Source organism: Trachurus japonicus, chromosome 1, assembly GCF_045865225.1.
Source record: "Trachurus japonicus isolate A0001 chromosome 1, Traja_1.0".
NCBI classification, from domain to species: domain Eukaryota; kingdom Metazoa; phylum Chordata; class Actinopteri; order Carangiformes; family Carangidae; genus Trachurus; species Trachurus japonicus.
The window spans coordinates 26,903,693-26,929,982 of NC_140907.1; the positions used below are offsets into that span (position 1 = coordinate 26,903,693).

Here is a 26,290-nt window from a genome sequence, read left to right on the forward strand (position 1 = left end):
TTGGTTTTGCAAAGACATAGAGTGTGTTTGTGCGTGCAAGTCAAGTTTGAGCGTGTGTGTGTGTGTGTGTGTGTGTGTGTGTGTTGTGATCAATCAAGGTACCAAACATGAGCAGCTTGATGTGCTGATATCTGCTGTGTAGTGTGCGTGCGTGTGTGTGTATGGAGCCTCTCTTGACATTTTGATTTTGTGCAAACATCTTTGAATCGGTTGCGGCATCTAAAGGAAATATCTAAAGCGCTGAGAATAAACTAAGCGGGGCTCATCAGGGTTTGTTCTTTATGCTGCAGCTTCGAGGCTTGATCCAACAACATCAGACGCAGATTGCAGAGCTGAGTTCACCTTCACTCCTTTTTCATGTGCTCTTATGTCTCTCTCGGAAAAATCAGTAGAACTACTAGCAAGTTGTATTTTAGTAAAACAATTTGTCCACAAACAAACAAACAAACAAACAAGATGCAATATGTAGTTCAACAGTTGAGGTGTATGTTAAAAAAAAAGCACTGTGCTACCATTTGAAAGCCTTGGTCAAAAATAGTTTGTCTTTAAGCACACAGTTTTCATTAGGTATCCTGAATTTGGTCATTCCATTTTCTACACAATCCTGTTAAATTATTTGTTTTCCATTGTATTGTTTAACTTTGTAATGCCAAATGGAATTAAAGTGCCCATAAAAAAATATAACTGTGTTTGTGTTTGGTTTTGTGCCATGCATGTATCATAACAAACCTTGTTTTTTCCTGTGAAAAATAACTTGATAGGTGCCATATGTTAAAGGCAGGAATACCAACTAGGCAACTCATGTTTTGCAGGTTAACATAATTATATTAATGACAAATCTGTGAAGAATGTGCACCACAAAAGTACATTGATGTCGAGGTCTTTGGCTTGTAGATTGACAAATCATTTTAGTTAATATTTTATTCAGCTTTGTGTCTCATACACACTTAGATCCATTTGGTGTTTTCTTCTTTAATAACCTATTTATTGTTCAGTGTATAAAATGTCAGTAAATAGTGAGTAATAGCCAGCATTATTCCCAGGTGAACATTTGCTGTACAGGAAACTGCTATAGGAAAATTTACATTTAAAAAGTTGAACAAATTATATCTCTATTCATATTTTTTTGCTTAAAAGATTGTTTTTCAATCAACAAGTTGATTAAACAGTTTGTCTTATCTATCAGCAGAGGGCGCCAGAAAACCACGCGGTGAAACCAAACAACACCGCTCCTGGCCCTTTAAGGGAACGTTGCCTTTCAGTGTAGTCGGAAATAACCACAACTGAGGACAACGTTTAGTGGTAAATTAGACCATAAACCGCGTTAAAACTAGAAAATCAGAAAGCCATCAGCAATAGTTGAACTACTACAGATATCCTCATTATCCATGTTAATGACTTGTGAAAAGAAGTCCTAAAAGTCGACTGATTTTATTAACTTTGAGAGGTTACACTCAGACCGGATGTTTAAATTTACGAGGAGCCCTGAAGGCGACATACAATCGTCACAGCCTTCCGCGGGAAAATTCAGTATCATGTAACTGACATTCATCTTGTTTGGATTATAAACACACACACATCAAAGAAGAAGATAACTACTTTACATCCAATGTTTCATGTCATCTGGTGTTATTGATACAACCAACGCAGCAACATGGTAAGGAGAAGTTCACCTTTACCTGGAGTTTATGTGAAGAAGCAGGAGACGACCGATGAGTCCGCTACAGACTAAACAGACTAGCTCAGCTGCGGACGGGAACAAGCTAATTAACGGGAACGCACGCAAATAACGACACCGAGCTGATACACCGGATTTACCTAACGTTAATTAATTAGCTCGCGAAATTGTACCGTGTTTCTGATTATGTTTCTAGCCATAAATCAACCAGGGCAGTCATATTTAACTTCAGTGAAAGTCATGAAACGACTGACGCATTTGTTTCAGGTTTGCAAACAGTATTCGTTTTCAGGAGGACCAAGGGAAGTAGTTACTAACACAGTCCTCAGTGAGCTATTGTAGGGAAAGTGGGCGTTGTTAGGGGAATATAAAGTGACAAAAATACGTTTTACGCAGACAGGGTGCTGTTTGGTAATTTATTTCCATGAACACACTGGTGTTGTCTTCTTCCTCTGCGCCTGCTGTGTGTTGCTCAGTGCTGCCGCCGGTGGCCGGAAGTTAAACTACAACAACACTTTTACAGTACTGTACACTGCACACAACATGGCAATAGTGCTCATTATTAGCCTACAACATCATAAAACTTTAAATGTAGATATATAAATTGTAGACATGTTCCTTCAGGGCTCCAGGGGCAGTCAGTCTGGAAACGGTGCAAGTACATTTTTCATCTACTTGCACATGTGCAACCAGCAATTTTGCATTTTTAAAATTTTATTTTAACACTGATTAAATGTGCAAGTGGCAACTCAAATAATCTGTTATCTGTCATTACAAGTGGCAGGGCAATGTGTGTGAGGATCATGAATGAAAAGGAAATGTGCACCCCTACATTTTCCGCTTGCGCTCCTGAAATTTTAAGTTAGGGGCCACTGTGCTCCAAAAATTGTCAGTCTGGAGCCCTGAGTACTGATCATTAAAACTTTAAATGTAGTTATATAGACATGTTTCTTTTTGCATCCTAAACAAGGGTCGTTCATTAGGCAACATAGCCTAATCACAAACAATCCCTTTAAACTTTTTGTCAAACAGTCAAAGAAGAAAGGGCTGAGTTTGGAGGAGAAGAGAACTCGCATGATGGAGATTTTCTTTGAATCGGTGAGTTTTCCCATCTCTATGCCATGCAACACACACAACAAGTCTAATGAGGGGAACTGTGTCAATATGATAAAAGGCCTAACAGCCGACATATTTCCCCTTTTCTGTCTTTTATATTGCACTTGCATGGGTGTGTTAATGTTGTTATGTTATAATCAGATACAGTTATTGCATTTTGAAGAATGTTTAAGCTCGTTCTCTCATCCTCTTTCTAGAAAGATGTATTTCAGCTGAAAGACATTGAGAAGATCGCCCCCAAGACAAAGGGCATTTGTGAGTAATCATCAACACTTTGATTAGAGCAATGTCATCAACTTCAAAACATATACAGTATATTAAATGGTCAAACCACATGCTCCCATCTGCTGTTGTAACGGTCTTTATACAGCCTTTGGCACATTTCCCCTTCTAGTTTCTAACAAAACACATCCGGTTAGTATGAACATTGCATCTATTTGTCCATGCAGTAAATGCTTTGTGGTTTCTTAGGGAAACAAGGTATCAGCAGGCGACGGAAGTCTGTAAAGACAACTTCAGGCTCTTTTAAAGAAGACCATTTAAGGCATTAAAGAATCTTGAATGATATTTTTACTACTGCTGTACCCTGGGTCAGGTCATGTTTAATCATATTTTAGGAAAATCTTGTTATTATAATATTGTAGAGGAAGTAGTAAATTTATGCACTGCAGTCGTAAATGTCTGGTTGTAAAGTCCTAATTTAGTCAAACTTGCAGAAACACCAGGAAACATATATTAAACTTAAGTGTTTTGGGACTGATTATTCTCATATCTATTTGATAGACCAGGGTGAGTTTGCATCTTCACTTCATACACATTTATCACACTGCCAAGCTGTTTTTATATTTCTTTACATTTCTTTTTCTACTGTCCAGTCTCTCTGCAGATGTTCATGAGACAGTCGACAGTGAGTGAACACTTTGCAAGTTTATTTTTGTCTGAGCTATTTATTGTTGCACAGTTAGTGAGGGGTTGTGTTGAAACTCGCTCAGTACGAATTACTTTTATATGCAAATGTATGCTGCTTTGTAGTGAATTACAAGACTTTGAATGTAGATCACAGTTCATGAACGCATGGTTAACAGTGTTATATTTACATTGCTACTCAAGATGATGCAAATTGAAGTAAACTTTTAAGGGTAACATTTGATCTTTGCTTTGGGAGCCCAAACGTTTTTGTTGGAGGGCCACTGTTGACTCACCACTCTCTGCCATACAGTCTTTGTCAACAGCTATTGCGCCCTCTTGCATTCTTAAAAACATTGTGGTGACATGCTTGCAGAATTGCCATGGCAACGAGGACGAGCTGTTGCCATCTTAGCTATATTCAGTCTCTATAAGCAGAACCAGACCTATCAATAGCAATAATCTCATAGCACAGGGCTCTGCTGAAAGCCTTTGGTTTTTAACGTGAGACACATTCCCCTAATGTCAACATGGAGTCTTATATTACAAGTATCAAGGGAGAAATTGCAGGAAAGAAAAAAAAAAACCGACTACATGCTTTTCAAGTGCTCCGTGCTGCAGAGGAACAGACCTGCGTTCTGTGAAGGATTTTGTTTTAAACTGGACTAAACACTAATCCAGTGAAACAGGATCTCGCTGCTGTGATTAAAAACATATGTTTCTGACCCCCTTCACTTGTAGCACAACGTAGCTGCTGAGTAACGGGTGGAGGAGGGGGAGGGGGCAACAAGAGGTTTTGCATTGAGGGCACCTTTTCCTGCAGAGGGGGAGAAATGTGGCAAGACATAGCCCAGGTATTGATAGGCTGAACTGAAGAAGCGTGGTAGTAATTAAAGAGCAGTGGAGCTATTTGAACAAAACAGAGGCAAATGGCTGGAAAAGACACTTTTAGCCGATCTGTGTTGATCCTCACAGTTTTTTATTTTATTATTATTATTATCAACCATCCCTCTCAGGACCCAGCTCAGCTCCTCAACGCAGCAGATCAGCTCTTTCGCTTTCACAGCGGACTGGTTGAGCAAACGTGTGGGCGGATCACATTTCACCACTGATCACACTGTTCACGATGCAACGCCGCTCTATTACATCCTCTCATGCGATGCTCTGACACAAGAGTGTAAAACAGCCAGATCGGCTGCAGATGTGTGGGTTTCTTAGTCTTCTTGCTCTAAGCAGCACACACACAGGAGACCCGAATCCTCCGCTGCCAACACCAGGTACAGGCTGTAGTACGGAGCCCGTACTGGCTGTACCTTTTCGCCATAAATCAGTCGTTCACAAATCAAATCAGTAATCCACAAATAGCATGAACTCTGCTGGGAACTCAACGTAATGATGGAAAATAAAAGACAGTGGACCTTTTTAATGTGGAAGGTGTGTGTGTGCGTGTGTGTGTGTGTGTCTGTCTCTGCTGTTTTAAGCTCCCATGACGGTGAAGGATGTGCTGCAGAGCCTGGTGGATGACAACATGGTGGACTGTGAAAGAGTGGGTACATCCAACTACTACTGGGCCTTTCCCAGTAAGGCTTTACACGCTCGTAAGAACAAACTGGAGGAGCTGCAGAAACAGGTGGGGGCCCCTCGGTTTTTAGTTTAGTTTGACCATGACCTCATATCTCAGTGTGCAGCAAAGAGACAGTGCACACATCTCTAGAAATAGACTTAGGTTTACAGACAACGGTAACACTTTATAAATAAGTACACACTATTAAGCATGAAATACTGAATTCTTCATTTATAACACATGAATACTCATTAGTATATAGTTTATAAACACAGTTAAAAATCTTCTACTCATCACTGATAAGCACTAACTGTGTTTATAATATATAACTACATACTAATCAGTATTCATGCGTTATAAATGAAGAATTCAGTATTTATTAATGCCTAACTAATGCTTCATAGTGCCTCACAGACAACAATAAATAACATTTATGTTTATATTAAGAACATATTTAAGTACATAATGTTAATTATATGGTTTATTAGTACATGTATATAATATATAACAGCAATTTACAGCAAATAATTTTTAATAGAGAATGAGAATAGAAAGTATTGTATCCTGGTGATACGGGCTAAATGATATTATGCACTGTTAAATAAAATGCAATAAAATACACGTCACACATGCTTATTTGTGATTTTCACTGCAAAAGTCATATATTTTATAAAAGAAAACAATATTATTATGTTATGTATTTTTCTGTATGAGCACATTGCTTACTGTAGTTTACAGTAAATGAGGTTGGGCTGCAGCAGCTCAGAAAAGACTTCTGGTAATCGAGAGTGGGGAGAAAAATGGGAAGAAGAACATAAAGGAGGTGCTGATTACGGTCAAGTTCCTCTGAGTAAAAACAAAACAGTGGTTAAATTACAGACGATTTTTTTTTTCTCTCTCTCACATTTTTATCTTTCTACATTCAAAGCAAACCACTTAAAATCGTGCAGCTCTTTGCGGCGCCTGTGAGAGCTTTGTTATCAGAGAAAGTTTTTTAAAAAATCGTCTTTGAACTTCTTGTCATCTGTCATGACCCATTTCCCGCTCCGGCTGCCTGGCACACAGATGGTGTGAGGGAGGCGACTCCACACACACACACACACACACACAGAGCGCCGGCCACCACCAGATACAGTGTATGTAGGACAGAAGCTCAGTGTTATGAAGCTGCAATCTCTCTGTGAATCAACATTCGCCTGTGCCACATGCATAACGATGAACTGTAGAGCAGCAAGTGAGGATACCGCAGACTTTATGCTGAGTGAGACCTTTTTTAAATGCCATTGTCTATTTAAGATGGCAAATGTAAATCTGTACACACACAAAAAGAGAAATGAGAGTTTAGGAGGCAGGTCAAGTTTATAACATAACTACAAAACATACTTTCTGTATGATTGTATATCTGCTGACGCTTTCATTAGTCATTAGTGTCATAGGTTCTGGTAATTTTTTCATTAAGCACACTTGGTAAGACACAGATGACACCACTAATACTGACTAATACTAATCCTTGAAGGTCAATGTCATGAAGAGTAATATTGAATATAATATTGGTTTTATTACTAATCCAAATCCGTCAGTAAATATAAAGCATTTCCTTTTTATTAAAGTCATTATTCCATGTTCTTCTTTTTGTTCTTTTAACTGATGCTATTCCTGTAAATTTTGATCCGACGGAAAATTGAGTTGTCAGAATATGTGGTTTGGTATTTTTATCAGTCCAATCATGGTGTGACTGATGACTGTATGAAACTTGTGTCTGCCAGGGAAATATCACATTCATAAATCAAGAACAATGAACTACGGGCCCAATTTTCAGACAGACTCTTATCAGCTGATGTGAGTGAAGCTGTTTTTGCAGCTGTGGGCAATCTCCAAAATCAAGAAGCACAAAAAACTGCCACTCCACAAAAACACATTTGATTTCTTTTATCAAGTGTTAGTAGTCGATGTGAAGGTCTAAGGGCAGAGGATGTTGTTATGATGCTATGTAAAGCCCTTTAAGACAAACTGTTCGTAAAAATGGGCTATACAAATATTTTTTTACTATGGAACTGCTATATATGTTTAAGAAATGTGCCATTTCCTGGCATTAGTTTATAAATTAAGCTATAAAAAATGTGGTAACACGTTATAAGTATACACTATTAAGCCTTAGTTAAGCATTAAATACTGAATTCATCGTTTATAACACATGAATACTCATTAGTATGTAGTTTATAAACATAGTTAAAAATGTTATAGTCATAGGGATAGGGTTAGAGTTAAGCACTAACTGTATTTATAAACTACATACTAATGAGTATTCATGTGTTATAAATGAAAAATTCAGTATTTATTAATGCTTAACTAATGCTTAATACTTATTATGAAGTGTTACCAAAACTGTGCTTCACTTATGAGTTATTTGTACCTCATCTGAATTTTTTTTTTTACCTTAAAGATTTCCGAAGCGAAACAGCGGAAAACATCCGTACAGAAACTGGTTGATAAGGCGAAAGTAGGACGTCAAGATACAGTAAGAAGGTTTCCACATTCTCTGCCACCTCATATTGAAAGATCTGTCTCTATTTTTGACCTTAAATGATGAGAATAGACTGAAATATATTCATGAGTGTATCTCACGCTATGTGTGTGTGTGTGTGTGTGTCTGTGTGTGCAGAAAGAGCGAAGTTCCCTGCTGAAGGAGCTACAGGCCCTGAGAGAGGAGCGAACTCAGCTTCAGGCCGAGCTGGAGAAGTACAGAGAGTGTGACCCAGAGGTCATCGAGGAGATGAGTGAGTACGGACACAACCTCACAACAACAAGTCGCTTTAAAGGTTTAGCTTTCCATTGAATCACGTCCAATCACTGACCGAGCAGGTTTTAAATCTCTGCTCGTTGTTGAGCTCGTGTGGCGTTGTCTGAAATTAAATGATATTGTAATAAATCTATTTTATTACAAGTGTCGGCATAGTGACATTGTTGCGGGGCCGCTCGGCTCATCGCATGACATGTTTGTGGTTACTGAAGGATCGCAGGGTGTCATGTCACACACACACACCTGTTTATAAAGCTCTCAACATCATAGCAGGTTTCAGAGAAGTGTTGAACAAGGACTTATTTGGAGATTTGCCGGCTCGTGTTTTTTTTTTTTTTTGCGCCGATCAAACACAGCTCTGTTAATCTGCTGTTGTTTGTCTACAGATTTAAAAATCTTTTTGTAACAAAAAACCTCAGCTCATAACATCTGAGGTGTTTGTGTGTCTTTTAGCTTTTGTGCTTATGGAGGCAGATGGTGCTGTTTTGTAGCTGCGGATAATCTTTTGATAAAACGATTCAAAGAAACAAAATCACTCGGAGGAGCTTTTGTATGACTTAAACTACAACGAAGCACTTTCACAACAGGTAATAAACGCACAACACTGCATTATAAACAGGGTTATTTCGGCGCAGCCTCTCATAAACTGGCAAATAACTGCTGTGGTAAAATGAGACTCGGTGCACTTGGCAGACGGTGACATTTTTCACCCTTAAGCCGTTTCAGCCCTTGAATCACTCGACATGGGAGATAGTTGCATTAATGGAAACAATAGCCTGAAAATCCATCAATAACCAGCGCTGCAGTGGAGTTGGCCACCATTCAACAACACCCACTCATAGTGCTAAAAACACACACACACACACACACACATATAAGCAGGGGCATGGAAGAACATATTTTACACCTCCACCCACAGAGCGATATCTCAGATGTTCAGGTGGCTCTGATGGAGGTGTGAATGAGTCTCAATGCATTTATGAGGCACACCTGGATCCAGCTGCTCAGAGCCACAGTGTGCTGCTGGGATCTAACGCATCACCACTCTGCTCCTCCCACTTCCTCGCCGACCCTGTACCATTACTCTCGGCTCTCTCTGCCCTTCACCTACACCCTCATCATCAGCGCTGGTGTAATGCAGGGCGTCCTCCAGGAGCTCAACCTGGGAGAGGTGAAGTAAACCAGTCATGAGCCGACTGCAGCCTGCTTTAAGTGGTTAGAAAGACACAAAAACCTTTTATGGGACAATCTCTGTACTGTTTCCAGGCTGCACAACATATGCAGATGGGGTTTTTAAGCATTTTTCAAAGGAGGAAAACGGTTCGTAAATGCTCCCCAAAATGAGAGTGAGAGTGGAGGGTCAACGTTTCGATTTTTTTCAGATCTTTCAGATATCAAAGACATGACATGCCCACTTCCTGTTCCTTTAGTCCTGGAGAGAGTCTGGAGAGAGTCTGGAAAGATGGAAACGTTGACCCTCTACTCTCAATACATTTTTGGGGAGGGAATCTTTTTTCCTCTTTTGGCTCTCTTTGTTTTGTGTTCTGCACCTGGACTCACACACTGGATGTGCATGCACTGTTCTACCCAGTTTAAGCATTTTTGAACCATTTTTCAAAAAATAGTTACATAAAATAGCTTTAGATTAGGTGCAGCGTTGACCAAAAGACACACAGAAAATGCCTCACTTCCTGGTTGACAACATGCATATTGAACAATTCTCTCAGACAATTGGTCACAGTAATATACTCGTCTAGCTCTGATATTTCGCAAATCCAGCATTCATTACAATCTGACTTTATTTCAGTCCAAAATTGGTTTTCTTCAAACAAATTACAACTGAATAAGAAAAAACTGAAGAATTCAAATACCTGGGTCTTTGGCTTGACTCACAGCTATCCTTTAAATTTCACATTGACTCAGTTTCCAAGAAAATCTATTTTCATCTGAAATCCCTCTATCGGTCTATTGAATGCTTTTCCCTTCAAGTTCGTAAAAGAATCATAACACAACTGATACTCCCAATAATTGACTATGGTGATGTTATCAGAACACCTCAGAAACAAATCTTCGCCCTCTTTCTGTCTTGTATAATTGTTTATGTAGATTTATTTATGTCCTTATATGACCCATCACTGTCATATGTACCAGTCCTTGAACTGGCTGGCCCCCAAGTCCAGAAGGCATATGCACTGGTTATTATTTATTTTCCAAGTGCAACTACTTCAATTTCCCTCTATATTTGAAACAATATTTGATTCCCTTCAGTTCACAATACAACCTTAGGCATACTGGTCAACTTTTCTTTTTTACCCCTAGAATCAATAAAGAATCTGGTCGACGTGCATTCAAATACAAAGCCCCTGCTGACTGGAATAATCTCCTTGGTTCAATTAGGTCCATATCCTCTTTTCATCTTTTCAAATCATCATTGTTTACCTACCTTCAAACACCCCGCTCCTGTCTGTGATGTAAGGTCCCTTTGACATGAAGTGTAACTAATCAAATCAACTACTGTATTTATTTTATTTCATTTATTTATTTTTATTTTTTACTGGTGTGTTGTATGGGGGGAGTCAGGATCGATAGAGCATTGTAGTGTGTGAGTGTGTGTGTGAATGGGCGTCTGTGTCTTTATATTGTATCATGTGTCTGTTCTTTTTTTGTTTGTTTGTTGTTTTTGTTTTTTTGTCTGTTTGTTTGTTCTGCTTACTTTCTTTGTATATTATAATGTACTATGTATGTTTGTATTTCCGTTGATAACATGGACCCCCTCGAAAATGAGATGGCACATCTCAAGGGGCTATCCTGTAAAATAAAGTCAATAATTGGATTCAGTTTATCTTCCTCAAGAAGATATTTTGAGGTGCAGCTATCGGCCGCCTGCAGCCGACCTCTTCTCTGACTGTATCGGTGAGAGCGAACACGCTTTTTGTCCACTCAGCAGCAGCAGGGTCACAGGTTCCCATGGTTAATATCAAATGCAGAGCGAGGAAGTGCGAACATATCACAAGTGGTCACTCGACATCAAGATGTGATCTCATGTCAGCTTTAAAACTGTTAGGTTGAACCACAAACGTGCATGTTGACAAGACCGTAGGTGTCAACGGTGTGAGAGCCATGCAGCTGAAAGTGACTCTGACAATGCTGGTCTTTTTTATTGTGGCCTTAAATGAACATTGTGTCCTCTGACTTCCTCTTAGCGAGATCAGATTAAAAACTTTCATTTATTTATTATGTATTTTGGGGAGGATTTTTTAATATGTATATAAAAAAAAAACAGCTCAACAGAAAAGGACAGTACAAGAAAAACAACAGTAACAGACATGGTCACAAAAAAGAAAAAAAATCATTTGGATTTTGCAGTTGCATAAAATAAAAAAAGAATAAATAAAAAAAGATTAGCACATTATGATGGGCTATGAGGCAAATAGATTCAGGATATTAAAAACTTATAAAACAAACAAACAATGACAATTTAATGGCTGTTACACTCCTCCTTTACAGTACAGTATGGCTCCATAATGTACATACACAGGTATTGGTGGTATTAAAAAAAATGCTGCACTGCTTTGTGTTCATGTTACAGCTGACATTTAGTAAAAGAGATGTGTGTGTGTGTGCTGCTTCTTTCCATACACACGCGACAGTTGTGGTGTCGTTAAGATTTCTAGTCTTTTACCTGCACGTCCCCATGTTTCCACTCAACCATGACAATAATGTCACGTTCACGGACTGAGATGAGATGTTTTTTGATGTTTTAACATTGGTGGAAATGAAATGAAGTATAAGCCAAATAAAACAGAAACAGAATATTTTATTTTACTGTTATTTCAAATAACAGAACATTATTTTATAATTTATTGAGATCATCTTTTCATCATGTATGCCAAGTAAAAAATGATACATATCCACATTGTAGCTTAACAGATGTGAATATTTGGCCGTTTAGTCAATAATGATACAATATATTCTAAATAGTGTGTTGTTGACAATATTTCACTATTTCTGACATTTTGTAGACCAAACATTTCATCAAGATTAATTAATGAAAAGATAAATAATTTAGATTTAATTTAGATTTGAATATCAATTGAACTTGACTTGAACTCACAGGAGAGCATAAGGCAACCCCGAGAAGAGGAGGAAATGACAGTACAGTAGAGATCTATTTATTTTCAAAGGGGTTAGAAAGAGGACTGATGTTTTTAGTACAGCTGCTGCCATGTAGTGAACTGCCTCAATGCTCCCTAGATACTGTGTGAAATACAGCAAAGTGTGCATTAGTAGTTCAGTGCAAAAACAAGTCAAAACTGAAAGATTACTAAAACTGGCAAATGTAAATTCAGCATTTTTTTTTACTATGATGAAATGAAAGTATAAAACAGCAAACTGTACTGATCATATGATCTTGTTTGATAGTGAAACTTGGGTATTGTATTATGTGTATCAACTCGCTAACATTTGTGTGAAGTGAATTGGTGTGTCTCTGTGGTTTGTGTTGATCTGGAGAAACAAAAAGTTGATACCTCGACTCCTCCTAGATCTGGCTGCTCTCGCTGAAAGCTGAGGCGAGGGTAAAAAGTAAAATCCTTCGACTTGGTAGATGTTCTGCCTCGGCTTGTACTTGTGTTCTGGACATTGAAAGTTATTGAAAGTTTAACATCCTGCATAAACACGCACAATGCGCCCGAATGACAGAAGACAAAGCCGGTAGTTAATGAGAAAGAGAAAGGAGAAGCTTTTGCTTAAGTTTCAGTCTCTGGTGCTTTGTTTTCACTTTTATCACCGTCTCCATTTGCCTGCAGGTCTTATTTTCTTCTGTTTTAACACACACACACTCATGCAGCTGTGTCACAGATAAGCATCTCTCTCCAGTGAAACTTGAATTGTATGCTGAGTGCTTTGTGCAGCTATGCAGAGAGTATGAGAGGCCGTGTTTTGTCTAGTGCCGAGGGGTACGACTGAACATGCAGAATGAGCTCAGACCTGATCGGGGCCAATGTGACACCGAGAGCATCTTTAAAGCAACAACAACATTATTATTACACCCACCTGCATTTAAACCATTTCACTTTTTATCTTAAGATTATCTGAATAATAAATGACTACAAACCAAACTTAATAAAGCTAAACACACACTTTTAGTTTTTGCTTTCTGAAAGCTGCACTAAAGGGTCTGTCATCAGGAATCAAAAGTAGGTTAACCCTCGCATGACTGACTTCCTTTACCTCTGTCCGCATGCAGCCACACCCACCCACACCACTATGCATTATGTCCTTATTGTGATGTCATCAGCACTGAAAATGTTTGACAGCAGTTGCAGTTCACCAGACCCATATGTGCCAATTTACTGTCGTGGCAACAAGTGGGATTAATTAAAAGCCATGAAATTGTTTTAGTAAATCCAAATTAAGCCATAATTTAAATGTGGGGATTGGATTTAGATTAAGTTAGTTTAAGTTTCACTTTTCTAATTCAATCACCCACAAAGTGCAATGAATTAGAAGAACACATTCTCACCCCTTGTGCATATACATAATAGTGCCAGAGTGGACAGACACCATTTTGATTTTATTGGCTTTGGCAGGTCAAAATGTTGCTATGACGATCGTTGCTATGCCCCTGAGCTGCTGTGGTAATGGGTGAGGTTAAAAAAAAAAAAAGAAACACCAAACTTGGGAGGGGCAATGGACACCTCGAACAAAGCTGGGCTACGTGTGTTATGAGTAGGACAGTGTGTGAGTTAAAGGTTGGACATCAAGTCCACAGGTGTAATATTTTGTTTTATTTTCATTTATTTTTTTTTAGCTATTTTAACATTTTGGAGAAGTTGTTAGTGATGATCTTTCTTTTCCATTTGTTATGTTTGGATTGTAGTGAGCCACCACGCCCCTGTGTGGCTTCACGTGTTGGCACATGTGTACTACTGTCTGTATACCATCTTGTGCATGATGTTTATCATGTTTATTTTTTTTATCCTATGTGGCATTGGGTCATTCAGTATTTGGCCAGAGAGGAAACATAAATATTCATGATCTTGGGTCACTCAGACTAATTTACAGATTCAAACTTGCACGGTTTCCTCTTTTTACTGCAAAATAAACTACCGTAATAAAATGAATAAACATAAATTGAGCGACTAAGTATATATTATCAACAGTCGGAGCTCAGTCTGCCTTGACTCTGTTTGGAGATTTGCTCGTGCACTTTTCTTGCTGTCCAAATTCTCAGTGTTCCCGTTTCTTTTTGTGGTTACCAACTTGTGATTTTATAACTGTAACTACTGTAGAGACGGCGTAGAGAAAGATTTACCCCGCGGCTCGGGCAGCCCATGCCACCAGTAGTGACGACTATATCAAATGTTTTTGGCCGGGTTTTTCCCGGCAGCTGCTGCTGTCCAGTCTCACCAGCGCAGCAGCCAAATCACTGTTTGTGGACTGGACAGCGGTCATGGGATCAGTAAATGTTCAAAGACTTTATTCCAGGTGCATCACAACTTAATGATGTTACCTGCTGTTGTTTTATAGATGGACAGATAAATCAGTCAGAAATAGAGTGCCGTTAAGTTGGAGCTCCAGGTTGATAGAGTATGGCTGCTGCTACTCAGACATCACATCACTGACTGAAACTTTCCTCCATAAAGAAGATTGTTTGCTGCAGGTTTTCATTCACGTCTGTGCTGCTGGATTGTTTTTGGTCTTGTGCCCTTGCTTTTTTTTTTTTGCTGCAGAAAACCCTTTGTGCCCAGAGGACTTTCAGCTCCACTCTCACATCAAACATTTATTTGTTTGGCCTCTTTTTTAAAAACCACAAAGCATATTAGTCTCCAATGAATATGGGTTACCATGGAATCACAGTTTACTTAGTAAATGGATCACACTGTAATGATGTGTGGCGTCTATGACCTGTAATATCACGCTTTTCATTTTCCATGGAAGTAGGCGTAACCTATAATTTTAGTAATAATCCTGTCCTTAAGTTTTCATCACAGAGATGTGATGTAATTTAAATGATTGAATGAATTTGAATAAATGATTTTTGAAGGGCATAATGTTAGATTTTATTGCTATAATGACACAAATACACATTTCAGACATCTTGTAAGATGCATATATATAATCTGTAAACTTTGTTTTGCAGGAAAGTCAAATGTTGTAGCAAAGGAAGCTGTTTCCAGGTGGACAGGTGAGTCATCTCATCTTTTTTACCAACACACATGCAATACGTCTGGAACTGAAACACAACAATTCATCACATTTTACTCGTCTTTGTGTTTTTGACCTTTTTATAGACACAAATGATTAGATGTTAATCACAGAAATATTCAGGCAGAGAAATAATATTATTTAATCATCTAACTCTTGGTCAATTAAAGGTAGGATAGCATTTCTTATTGTATTGCTTGAAATCCTCTTAACACCCCGGTTGCAACCAATTAATTAAATGCCTTTTCACAAAAAATGAAAAACTTGGTTCATGGATCATGATGCTTCATCTGCTCCTCCCTCCTAGTGCACTAATCACATGCGTGCTCAGAGTCTTCAGTGATCTACAATATGGAAAAGACGACACCAGAGCCAGAGCTTATGATAGCCTGCTAAATTCAACGAGACAGTTGCAGCAGAAAAGAACAAGCATTACGCTTTCCTGTTCTCTGGAGGTGTGGCTTTGGAGAGAAGTCTGAAGAAGGTGTAGTTTTAAAATGCAGCCTGCTCAAACCGTTCTTGAAAGAAATAAAACAATGAGTCATGAATGAAAATGAATTAATGAAAACAATCTTTTAATAATAGTGTTGTTCAATAATACAGCTGTCTCTGAATATTCAGCAGAAAGACAACTGACTTGATGACTGACTGTGGCGCAGCTTATTCCAATGATTGCTATTTAAAGGCAATCACATTCACAAAGTGCAAGCTGTAAGGGCACTTTGTGTTCGGCCTCTCTGCTAATCAGCACTTAGGCTCTCTCTCTCTCTCTCTCTCTCTCTCTCTCTGTGCATTTGTTGACCTGAGTTGGTAACCTAGGAGACAGTTGGCCTTTGAGGGATCATGGTAACCAGTCAGGTCAGCCGTGTTTTGAGCCTTCAGGTAACCTTTTCTGTGGCTGGTCAGCGTCAGTCATGTTTTTTAGTTGGCACGTTCCCTCCTTTACTTCCATTGACTTATTACTTATTTTAAGAAACGATGAGTCAGACCTGCCGCTTACATGACTTGCACTTCCCCTCGCGCGCAGTGGACACTACAAAACAAACACACAAGGGAGCATTGAGTTTAAAAATGTCTTCTCACACCACTGTCTGCATCAGCCTAGCTCTTTCCTGTGTTGCACTGGGATGTACAGTGTGAATTGTGCTCAACAACTGCATGAATGACCAGAATCAACACAACAGTCGGTTGTGACATGCAGCAGTCAGGACGCTTGTCTCGTCAAGCAGGTTACAGCAGAACCCCGCAGGCGAACAACAACCCTGCTTAATAACGTGCTGAATTGCCCCGCGGCTGCCACTCCTTCTGCACCACACTTTCATTTTCAAAAAGTTATGCTTTAACCTGCAGACTCACCACACCAAGACACACCCACGCACTTTGTATGCAAGCCCTGACACATTTGACCACTTGCGCTTTAACTGCAGATTGTGATATGAAAATTATAGTAGAGTGATCTTCAAAGACTTAGTAGGAAAGCATTCCTGATTGCATGATTCACTTTATTGACTTTCGCTGTTGATAAGACAGGTGTTACTCTATGGGAAGCTTTTTGATCAATTCTTTAGACGGGTAATGCAGTACAAAGCTTTCCTTCATTACAGCATTACTGCAATAAATTGGGATAATGAGTCACAGTCAGAAGTGTTCGACTGATCACTTTTATTGGGAGGAAAATTGTAAAACTAAATGAACAAAATTAAAACACAGTCCAATCTCAGTTAGCTTTAGCATTAGCATTGCTAGACAGTGTCTGAAATTCCACTTCATGTACAAATCTGGTAGAATAATATGGAATCAAGATTTATTAGCAAAATACTGAAGCACTCATGTGATAAGTGTTTATCACAAAGTCCCCACCCTTGCTAGAGCCACCTGAATAGCCTGAATTATTTCCTTGTTTTATCAATGGCGAATGAGGAAGTATCATAAAATCTTCAGCCAAAATAATTAAACTCTCACCAGAACGGCAGTGATGCAACATGATTTGCTCTTGGAAATGTCAAGAAATATTCCCATATTCCCAGATTCTAACCCTAGAGGGCCAGGTGTACGGTATATTTCATCTGATTTCGATTTCTGTTTTCAGACAATGTTTTTGCCATCAAGTCGTGGACAAAGAAGAAGTTTTCCTTTGACGACAGCCGCATGAACAAAGCCTTTGGCATCCCTGAGGACTTTGACTACATGGACTAATTGCCAGTCTTTCTACCACAGGGAGATACAAACTACAAGCTTCAGGTTTAAGCCTCCAGACCTGGTTTCTGCATTCCTAGGTTTGCTGGGTGCATCCGAGTGAAAAAACAAAGATGTACCAAGATTCATATCAAAGATCAGAAGGGGAGAGTGAAGGAGAGGGGGGGCTTTGAATAACCACAGAAAACACTGAACCAGCCATTTTAGCTGAGAGGGGTGAGGGGGTTCTGTGAGCATTCAGACTTTTGGGACACCTGTTTGCATGAAAACTGAGAGCGCCAAGCTGATGATGGAAGGGGATCAACGCCGAACACATCTGTGTTGCCAGTGATCTAATTTATATGGTTAAAACAGATGGTTTGGAAGCAAATGCTGGTGCAGTTTTTCCTCTGTGTTGTCCCCCCTTTTTGTTTGTATCTTTCTTTGGGCGGAGAAAAAGGAAAAATCTCAATTAAACTGTTGTTTGTTTTATATATATTATTCATTAAAAAAGTGCACTGGGCATAACAGGAGAACTAAATTCCATAGGTTTCATTTAGGATTATGCTTTGCCTACATGTGCTGTAAATATTTAAAATACATTTACTTTTCTGCAGAACCTTCCTTTTTTCCTTGTGCTGCAAATAAAATGCCCCTTGTTTGGGGCTGTTTTTGTTTTACAAGCCCTTTCCTGCAGTTGTTTTCCAAAACTGTTCCAAAGTGTGCAGTGTGCAAATGCATTTTCCATCAGTCAACCAATCATTTGTATCTTCAGTTCTAAAGAAATCACCTCAATGCAAAATCCGCCACAACAGAGCATTTGTTACAGCCCTCTGCACTCACTTTCTTCATGAACAGAAAATAAAAGTTGTTGCCGTGACATATTGAGAGCGACTATACACAGGCTTTTTTTCCCCTCTCTCTCCTTTTCTGTAGATCAGATGCAAAACAGGTAGTTGTGTGTTCTGTGTTTACTCAATGACCTACTTGTTATGACCAGAGTCTGGGTTTGTCGATTTAAATTTCAAATGTGCCCTGCGCTCCTCTTGTCTTACTCATCAGTTCAGTTTTATGTTCAGTAGATGAATGATAAGCAAGCATATTGTCAGTTCCTGCTGATGTGACTTGTTTTTGTTTTTCTTGTTGTGTGTCTCTTAATGCCAGTTATTTTATCTGAAAGCCATTTCAAGTCAACATGTTTACGTTGTTAGACAAATGTTATACTAAAGATATGTATCCTTGCAAACAAACGGCACTCCGCTGATTAAAAGTGTTGTTAGTTTACTGTTTTTGTGTTTTTTACACACTTATCAATATAATATTTTGTTTAATAATATCCAGATGCAAATGTTGGTGTTCTTAAATGTTGTATATTTCTCTAATCACCTTGTGAGAAATGCACTAGTGACTACTAGCAACGCTGATACAACAAAAGAAAAATCAAAATGCCTAGCTGTCGTTGTTTGTTGGAGTTGGAGACACACCTGCAAAAGAGTAACCTGAGTGTGCGTTCATGTGTGTACCTGCCCAACGTGTCCTGACTATGATTCATGAGGCAGAGATGCTAAATGTCAGAGAGCCTTGTGCATAGTTTCACCTGGCTGTCACTCATGAACTTTAAAGCCTTCTTTTAACTTAGTATTATCAATTGTAGCTTCTTACGTTGAATATGCATTGTCTCCCTGCAGAGGTCAAGTACGTAGTCATCGTTCTGACTGAAGACTTTAACTAAACCCTTATTACAGGCTTAAACTTGAACATAAAATTGATTTTTGCTAAGTGTCCCAGTATTTATGTTCAATAGACTATTCCACAAAACAACAGACTCAGCAAAAATCATTGTGGTTCTGAAGACAAATTACCTCTTAAACATTAATATGGATACCCCAATGGCATAAGTGGCATTGAGATATTGTAGCTAGTTTTTAGTCCAATGGCTGAAATGATGCAGATATATATGTTTTATATTTTGTGTGAAATATGAAACTGCTGCTGTGTTCAAAAGTATAACTGAAGTAGAGACACTTCAAGGTTGAAGTGCAGTGCTTGAGTAAGTGTATTAAATTACATTTCAACACAAGAGTGCTACAGCATCTATGTAGAAAAATACTATTATTATCAGGCCTACTACTTATTAAGAATTACAAGTTATAGTCCAGATGTCAAAGAGTCATCATCACCATTACAAGCCTGAAAGAAAACAACCGGTACTTACAATGCCGATACAATAATGTCATACTATTATTTTTGAATTATCACTGATGCATTAAAGTGTAAGTAAAATGTGCTGGTCATAAGTTAAGCAGCAATGCAATGGAGAAAAAAGTATAGGCCTAATATTTCCTCTACAAAGTAAAAAAAGAAAAAAAAAAAGAAAGAAAGTGGACAGAGTGTCTTTGTCCAATATGCTTAGTCACTCACTTCCTTAGTCACCAACACTAAATGGTGTGGCAAGTGTGAAAAGCACACAAGTGGTGGAGGAAGTATTCAAATGCACAACTTATGTAACTACCTGTGGGGGATGTGGAAATGGAAGCAGTTTATATGATTTGTTCCTAATTGTTACTGTCTGTTTGATGCCACTCTCTCAGCCAGCGTTGTTTGATCTACCTTCATCAATAGAAACTGAAACAGCTAGTAGGCTACTGTGTGTCCTTCTCACTGAGCAGTTTGGGTTGTCTGATTTTGATTCAATCCCTTAGCAGTGTTTTTTGTTACCGGGTTGAATGTTATGGGATTGAAGATTTTGGCTAAAAGTAGCCAAAAATCCTTACTATTAGGAAATCATGAAATTACCTAGCTATTTTTCAACATGGTTGTTAGTGTTTTCCTAAACAATTGTTAACTATCATTGATTCATTTAGCTACATAATGGAGTTGAAAGGTTGAGCTTGACAATGTCTCAGAATCTGAATGAAATATACATAAGAAAATGTGCTAAAACATTTCCAGTGTGTTCTTCTAAAGACTTCAGTAATGTCACTTCCTCCTTGCTGATGATGTTGAACTGATCCACTATTTTTAAAACGGTGGAATTGGTAGCCTATGTTGTTACTATGGATACATCCATGGTTGTTAGGGGGTTGAACAAAACTGGGGGACATGAAAATATTGCTAGATTTTCAGATATTTGTATTGTTTTGGTTAAAGTAGTCAGGAATATTATTAAAAAATTAGGTCAATTGAATTTTTTTATTTGTTTTAAATTCAATGAAAAAGTGATTCTGGTCTTACACATCATACTCATCTACTCCTTAGCAACCCATTCAAAAAAATTAAAAGATCTCTATTGTTTTTTGTGTTTTATAATCCAAAGACACATGGTTCCTGTATGGTCATGCACACAAAAAAAGTTACTTTATTTGAAAATATTTGAGGTAAACCTGAGGGATGCAGAGTGCATGCACTGAATCACCCAGTTGTGTGTGTTTGAGTAGGCGGGGAGGCGAGGGGAGGGCACTAGGGAGGAGGGGCGGTGCTGCCGCTGTTGGAGCTGCTGCTGCTGCTGCTTCTGCTCGGTGTGAGTGAAAGAAAGACAAACGCAGCCAGCGACACACACCACACACAAGGTAGGCTGCTGCTGCTGCTGCTGCTGCTAGCTGAGAGGAGGGCAGGCAAGGCAGCATGGCGGGGCTACAGGACTTCCAACAAGGCAGCCACTGTCACAGGAAAACGTGGATCAATATACTACTAGGAATACTACAATTACTTTTACCCTGCGTCCAGCACGGCGGGGCTCAGCTGCAAGGTTTGTGTTGTGTTTGTTGCTCACCTTTTATTTATTTATTTATTTATTTATTTTCTGCGTCCGGGGTGGAACGTTTTACCGTTTAACAACCGCTGCAAAAAATAAAAAGAGACAGAAAAAAACGTTATGAACGTTAAGTTAGCTTTATAGCTAAGCAGCATTGACTTGGGTTGACTTGACTTGACTTGACAGCCAACGTTGGGCTGGTAAAATAGGTGTCGAGCTGAATTATCCAAACAGTATATAAACTCAAAATAGGCGAAAATATTTTCAAATATTTTTTTCACGAGGTGACTTGGTCATATTTTTTTTTTTTTTTACCAACTTGGAGGAGAAGGAGGGTTGTAGCTATTTTTTTGTGTGTGTTGTCAGCCTTGCTAGTTCATGCTAGCTTCTGCTGTTTCTTAACGAAACTAAACTGTTACTTGTTCAGACAGGGAAGTAAAATAATTAATTAATTAAGATATTATCGGGACTTAAAATGTGTGTTTACCTGTGTTTGTTGTCACAGTAGTTAAGCTACACAATGCAGTAAGCTAGCCCCCCCCTCACCCCCCCAGTAGATGTGTTTTTCCAAGTTCGTTAGCCACCGAGCTAACCTTCCTGCTAGCAGCACCAGCTAGCAGCAAACAGCCTTTGTCAGCCTGAGCCTGCGAGGCGAAGTCATTTCCTCACTTGTCTGTGCGATAATCACCCCACTCCGTGTCTGTTTATTCATCTGTAATAACCTGCTATAATGATAATAATGATAATAAAAGGGTATGTTTAGTTTTAGGGTTGCATTCCCACGTATTTCGCCTGCTTCTATTTTGGTGCATTTCCAGTTGTATGTATGTGTGTGTCTTTACATGTTGCAGATTTTTCTTTTCTTTTCTTTCTTAAACCGAACAACACATCATCACTGTTAATTTCATCTCTATAGCTCTGAGTCAGATGTCCACCAGCGTGGTCGAGGTCTGGCAGCCAGAAGATGCAGAGCCATTAGTCCCGCTTTATCAGGTAATTGTAAATTTATTTCCAAGGGTGTGTGTGTGTGTTTGTGGGGAGGAGGAGGAGAAGGAGAAGGAGGAGAAATTGAGACAGTGTGTGTGTGTATATATATATATACTCTATATGTGTGTATGCAAAACGCAGATCACCCAACATCCCTTCATATGCAGCCAGATGCACGAACACGTGTGTGGTGGTTAGTTCGCTCCCATTGTGTTGGGCTCCCACTCTGCAGCTAACACGTTGTGCACGTTCAGCCCTCTTACAAAAAGGACATGTCAGTGTTTTCATCATCCACTATTTCGTGATCGTAGTTTTGTCCAAAACGTAAACGTTATTGAGGTAGTAAAAACATTTGAACTCATGCTGCCGACATGAGACGGAGCGGGAGGGCCACCTGCCATGTGGCTCCTCCTTATTTTCTTTTGTACATAGTGTCCATTGTGGAGTTCAGTCACCAGTACACACACAGAGCACGCTAGGAATGAGGTAGTCTGAAGAATAGTTTTCATTGCTTTCCTGCATGCTACTTTGCAGTTATTGTATTATTTACTTTGCCCCTTTACTTTGCATGTTTGCTGCTTGTAGTGTAGGGTTAAATTTTCCTTTGTCATTTTAGGATCTGAGTCCCATTTTTCTTCAAACGTTTCCCATGTAGGCGTGTTTGATTATTATGTAGTCGTGGAGCAAGACCAGCACAAACAGCTGGAGTGTGTTTACTGATAACCTGTCATGAGGTCACCAGCTGACTGTCATGTTACCTGTTGGGGGGGGTGTGGCCTTCTCTGTAGGACTCTGTAAACAGATAGTATAGATAAGATAGTTGCCTTGAAAAAAAGATAGAAAAAAAATGGTGTTTTTTTCTTCCATTGTTTTCAGTTCAAATAAAGTCTATTTTGGTTTTCAAGGCAAAATGAGAGGTTTGTTTTTAAATTGGCAAAATTAATAAATAAATGTAGGTTTTGCTAGAGTGAGTTTCGCAAATGCTCATTCCTCATCTTCCTGCCACAGTATTTACCACTGAACAGAGACAACACAGGAATAGATTACACATGAAAAATAGTTCTGATACTATGTTGAATAAATAAATGAGAAAAATAAGATTGGGTTGTGTTTTTCCACTCATCACTAACTTGCAGCCCAGTTGGCAGATGGCAGAATTGTTGACATTGTTAGGTGTCATGTTTAGATAGGCAGCACAGTGAATAGAGTGACTGTCTCGGTTACATAGGCTATGTGAAACAGAGCATGACATGGATGTCTTTCTTCTATGTTCCAGTCCTGCGGGTGGTCAGCTGGTTAAGTAGTGTATGTTGCTGCAGGCTCATCCAAGTGGTGATGCAAGAGGTATAGTGTCATGTGCAATGATGACACAGTTAAAACCAGAAGGCAAACTTGGCCAGCCACCATAATCAAGCAGATATCATGTGCAAAACTAGACCTCATAATTGTTGCCATCTTCATTATCAGAAAAGTTACATCCCTGTATTCATCTTTTTTTTTTTTTTATCCCTTTGTCTTAGAATTCAATTCACTTGCAAATTGCACTCACATGCTGCTTTTAATGGCTCACCTGCTACAACAAGCAGCAGTAGCATGTGTCCTGTCATTGTTGTGCTTAATCAGCTGGATAATCAGTTTTCTCTAGTTCACTTAAGCCATTAACATGACAAGCTTCAAAGGTGCTAGGGGGAATTGTAAGATATAATGCACAGTAACACAAAGATACATCAGTTGAAAATTTTCAAGCTGCAACTTTTAACTTCTGCCATATTTTGCACAATAGACGTGAAGTGACGGATACAATATATATACCTACTTTTGTATATCAAAATCTGAAACGTACAACAACTTCTATACCTCATCACATCAGTGCAAATCTTCTCTGAATGCCACAAGGTTTAATTTACCATAACTAGAGACATCAAACAACAAAGTGAAACAAAGTAGCTCACATTTGTGTCACGTCGTCTCATGGATTACTTTGCTGTGTGAAGATTTATTTTTACTTCCACAAACACTATAATTGCCTGACTCATAATCAATGTTAGTATTGCACAGGCAGCCACTATATTTTCATACATCTTCCATACAATCATGAAGCCATAATGTGTTCCTATGGAAACACTATGTCCTACGTTTGAGGAGAGTAGAGCTTATCTTTGTAGGCCATGCATGGTGCACATAATCTACACTGTAGTTAACAGTGTTTTCTGTTTGCACTACGATGATGTAATCCTCAGTTGCCTTCTGAACAGGCTTCATTCAGTGAAAGTAAAATATATTCCTCCCTGTGTGCATGCTGATCATGTATGGCTCTCATGCTCATACTACAGGTGTGTGTATTTTGAAATGTTCTGCAGAGTAGGCTAGAGCTAAAATGTTGCAGTTTTGCACATTAGCCCCTGTCCCTCATGAATTCGCTGCATGTGTTTACACATCACTCTTACTCAAATCAGGGCTTATATCAAGCTGCTCCATTGCAACATTGTCAAGTCAGTTCAGTTGTCGGTTACCTACTGTATCAAGTGCACTTCTGGTCAAGTGTTCTTTTCAATAGACATGAAGGCAGGACATGAAGTGTGTTGACATACACAGTGTAATCTGGTTAGGCAGTGGTTAGATGTGTGCACATGGTTCAGAGTAACTAGATTTTTTCCAATAATTCTAATTGACTGATTTGTGATAATTGTGAGGATGCTCCGGATGCTCTGCAGTCTGCAGGAGCACAGTGCTGTCCAAAATATCTAGAGTGAGAGAGAAAATGTTTGGTTAATCAATAAATGATGATTCTGAGCAAGAGGAGTATATTCCTTTTTTTTTTTTTTTTTTTTTTTTAAACATACTTTTTCTCCACCACTAGTAGAGCATTAACATGTGCAGATGGATATTTAGATATTTTAACCAACACAAATCTACATCAAGCCCGAAAATCAGTTCCAACAATGTTTTTGTTCGGTCATCGATCTTCGAAAATGTTGTGTTGAGTAATTCTGCAGTCACACTGTAAGAACATGTATTGGACAACACACTGGATGGTGATTGTTTCATCCTGAGAACTGGGGTGTACACTGCCAACCCTGGCAGAAATTGTTGCCTGCTGTCTAATTTGGAGTCAGGGTGGAAAAGATGTAATGCCAGTTTTTGTTTCCTTGGGCCATTCCAGTTTTCTGCTTGGATTTCCTGCTTTATTTACAGTGAAATTATTTTCTGTGCAAAATAAAATCTTTTGACATTTCAAGAAATTAAATGCAGATGCACAGGGAAATGAAGCAAAGTAAATGGCGGCGTACCAATATGTGTCAAATATATATATTTTTTGTGTGTGTGTATGTATAAATACATATTGAACACATTAACTAAATATGTAATTTGTTTCATTTTCAGGTGGAGAAGGAGCGCAGAAAACTAGAAGACAGGTAAGTTTTTTAACTCATCCACAGCGTGAAATTGAAACTCTTCTGTGGGCTCTTGCACACATTCACATGTGTAGCATATTACACATTCATGAAAGTCAGCAACTCCAGATGAAGCAGGTGTGTAGAAAAAAAGATTCAAACTATCTAGCGTTGCTAGTTCAAACATCGGCCATAGAAAGCCACACATACATTCAGACATTTCAAAAGTGAATGAAGTTGATGAAAGGTTTCCACCTGTTCATGAGTGGCAATTACGAACAAACCCCAAACCAGGATACAGATTGCATCATACTGGTGTAGACTAGAAATTATACCGTGAGACAGACTGAAAGGCAAAGCGGAGCTGTGGGATACATTTGGTTTGTGAAGAGCTCAATGGAAAAACAAGCTTACCGCCGCATCACCAAAGAATGATTGTGTGTTTTCAGTACAGAGACGAAGGAGTGCTGTGGAAAAAAAAAAGGGTGCTCCAGTGTAATGTGAACATATCCAACAAACTGCAAATTACAGAGCTGCTCTGTTGAACGGTTTATTTAATATGAAGAAACACGCCGAAGCTGTAAGGTGACATGTTTTTGTATTCGCACGGATAAATGGTGCGGTGTGCTCTCAGGGTAACAGGCCTGGAGGTTTCTAAAAGGCCTTTTAAAAGTCTTCCCCTGTATGCAGGCTATGTTGTTTATGT

The 26,290-nt window shown here is 38.9% G+C and overlaps 2 protein-coding genes across 3 annotated transcripts in view; both read left to right on the forward strand.

Moving 5' to 3' along the window:
- Window positions 1-1,497: 1,497 nt before the first annotated feature.
- mnd1 (meiotic nuclear divisions 1 homolog (S. cerevisiae)) lies at window positions 1,498-17,595 on the forward strand. The gene is made up of 8 exons (XM_085783148.1): window positions 1,498-1,657; window positions 2,711-2,776; window positions 2,992-3,049; window positions 5,182-5,330; window positions 7,708-7,782; window positions 7,927-8,041; window positions 15,209-15,253; window positions 17,363-17,595. The coding sequence occupies exons 1-8, from the start codon at window positions 1,655-1,657 to the stop codon at window positions 17,467-17,469; spliced, it is 618 nt and encodes a 205-aa protein (XP_085639274.1). The 5' UTR covers window positions 1,498-1,654; the 3' UTR covers window positions 17,470-17,595.
- Window positions 17,596-20,931: 3,336 nt separating this feature from the next.
- tmem131l (transmembrane 131 like) overlaps window positions 20,932-26,290 on the forward strand; it is a 31,558-nt gene continuing 26,199 nt past the window's right edge. Inside the window, exons 1-3 of one of the 2 annotated variants that reach the window (XM_085783159.1) lie at window positions 20,932-21,196; window positions 22,119-22,195; window positions 25,574-25,605. In XM_085783159.1, the coding sequence (XP_085639285.1) occupies window positions 21,073-21,196; window positions 22,119-22,195; window positions 25,574-25,605 (233 nt within the window). In that variant the 5' untranslated portion in view covers window positions 20,932-21,072. Of the gene's footprint in view, window positions 21,197-22,118; window positions 22,196-25,568; window positions 25,606-26,290 lie in introns of both variants that reach the window. The other variant, XM_085783166.1, reaches the window with a different exon arrangement.

Bases quoted from the DNA above. Each gene is read 5' to 3' on its own strand.
- mnd1 (XM_085783148.1), top strand. The intron at 7,783-7,926 runs GTAAGAAGGTTT...CTGTGTGTGCAG, and splicing joins AAGTAGGACGTCAAGATACA to AAAGAGCGAAGTTCCCTGCT. The intron at 15,254-17,362 runs GTGAGTCATCTC...TTCTGTTTTCAG, and splicing joins AGCTGTTTCCAGGTGGACAG to ACAATGTTTTTGCCATCAAG.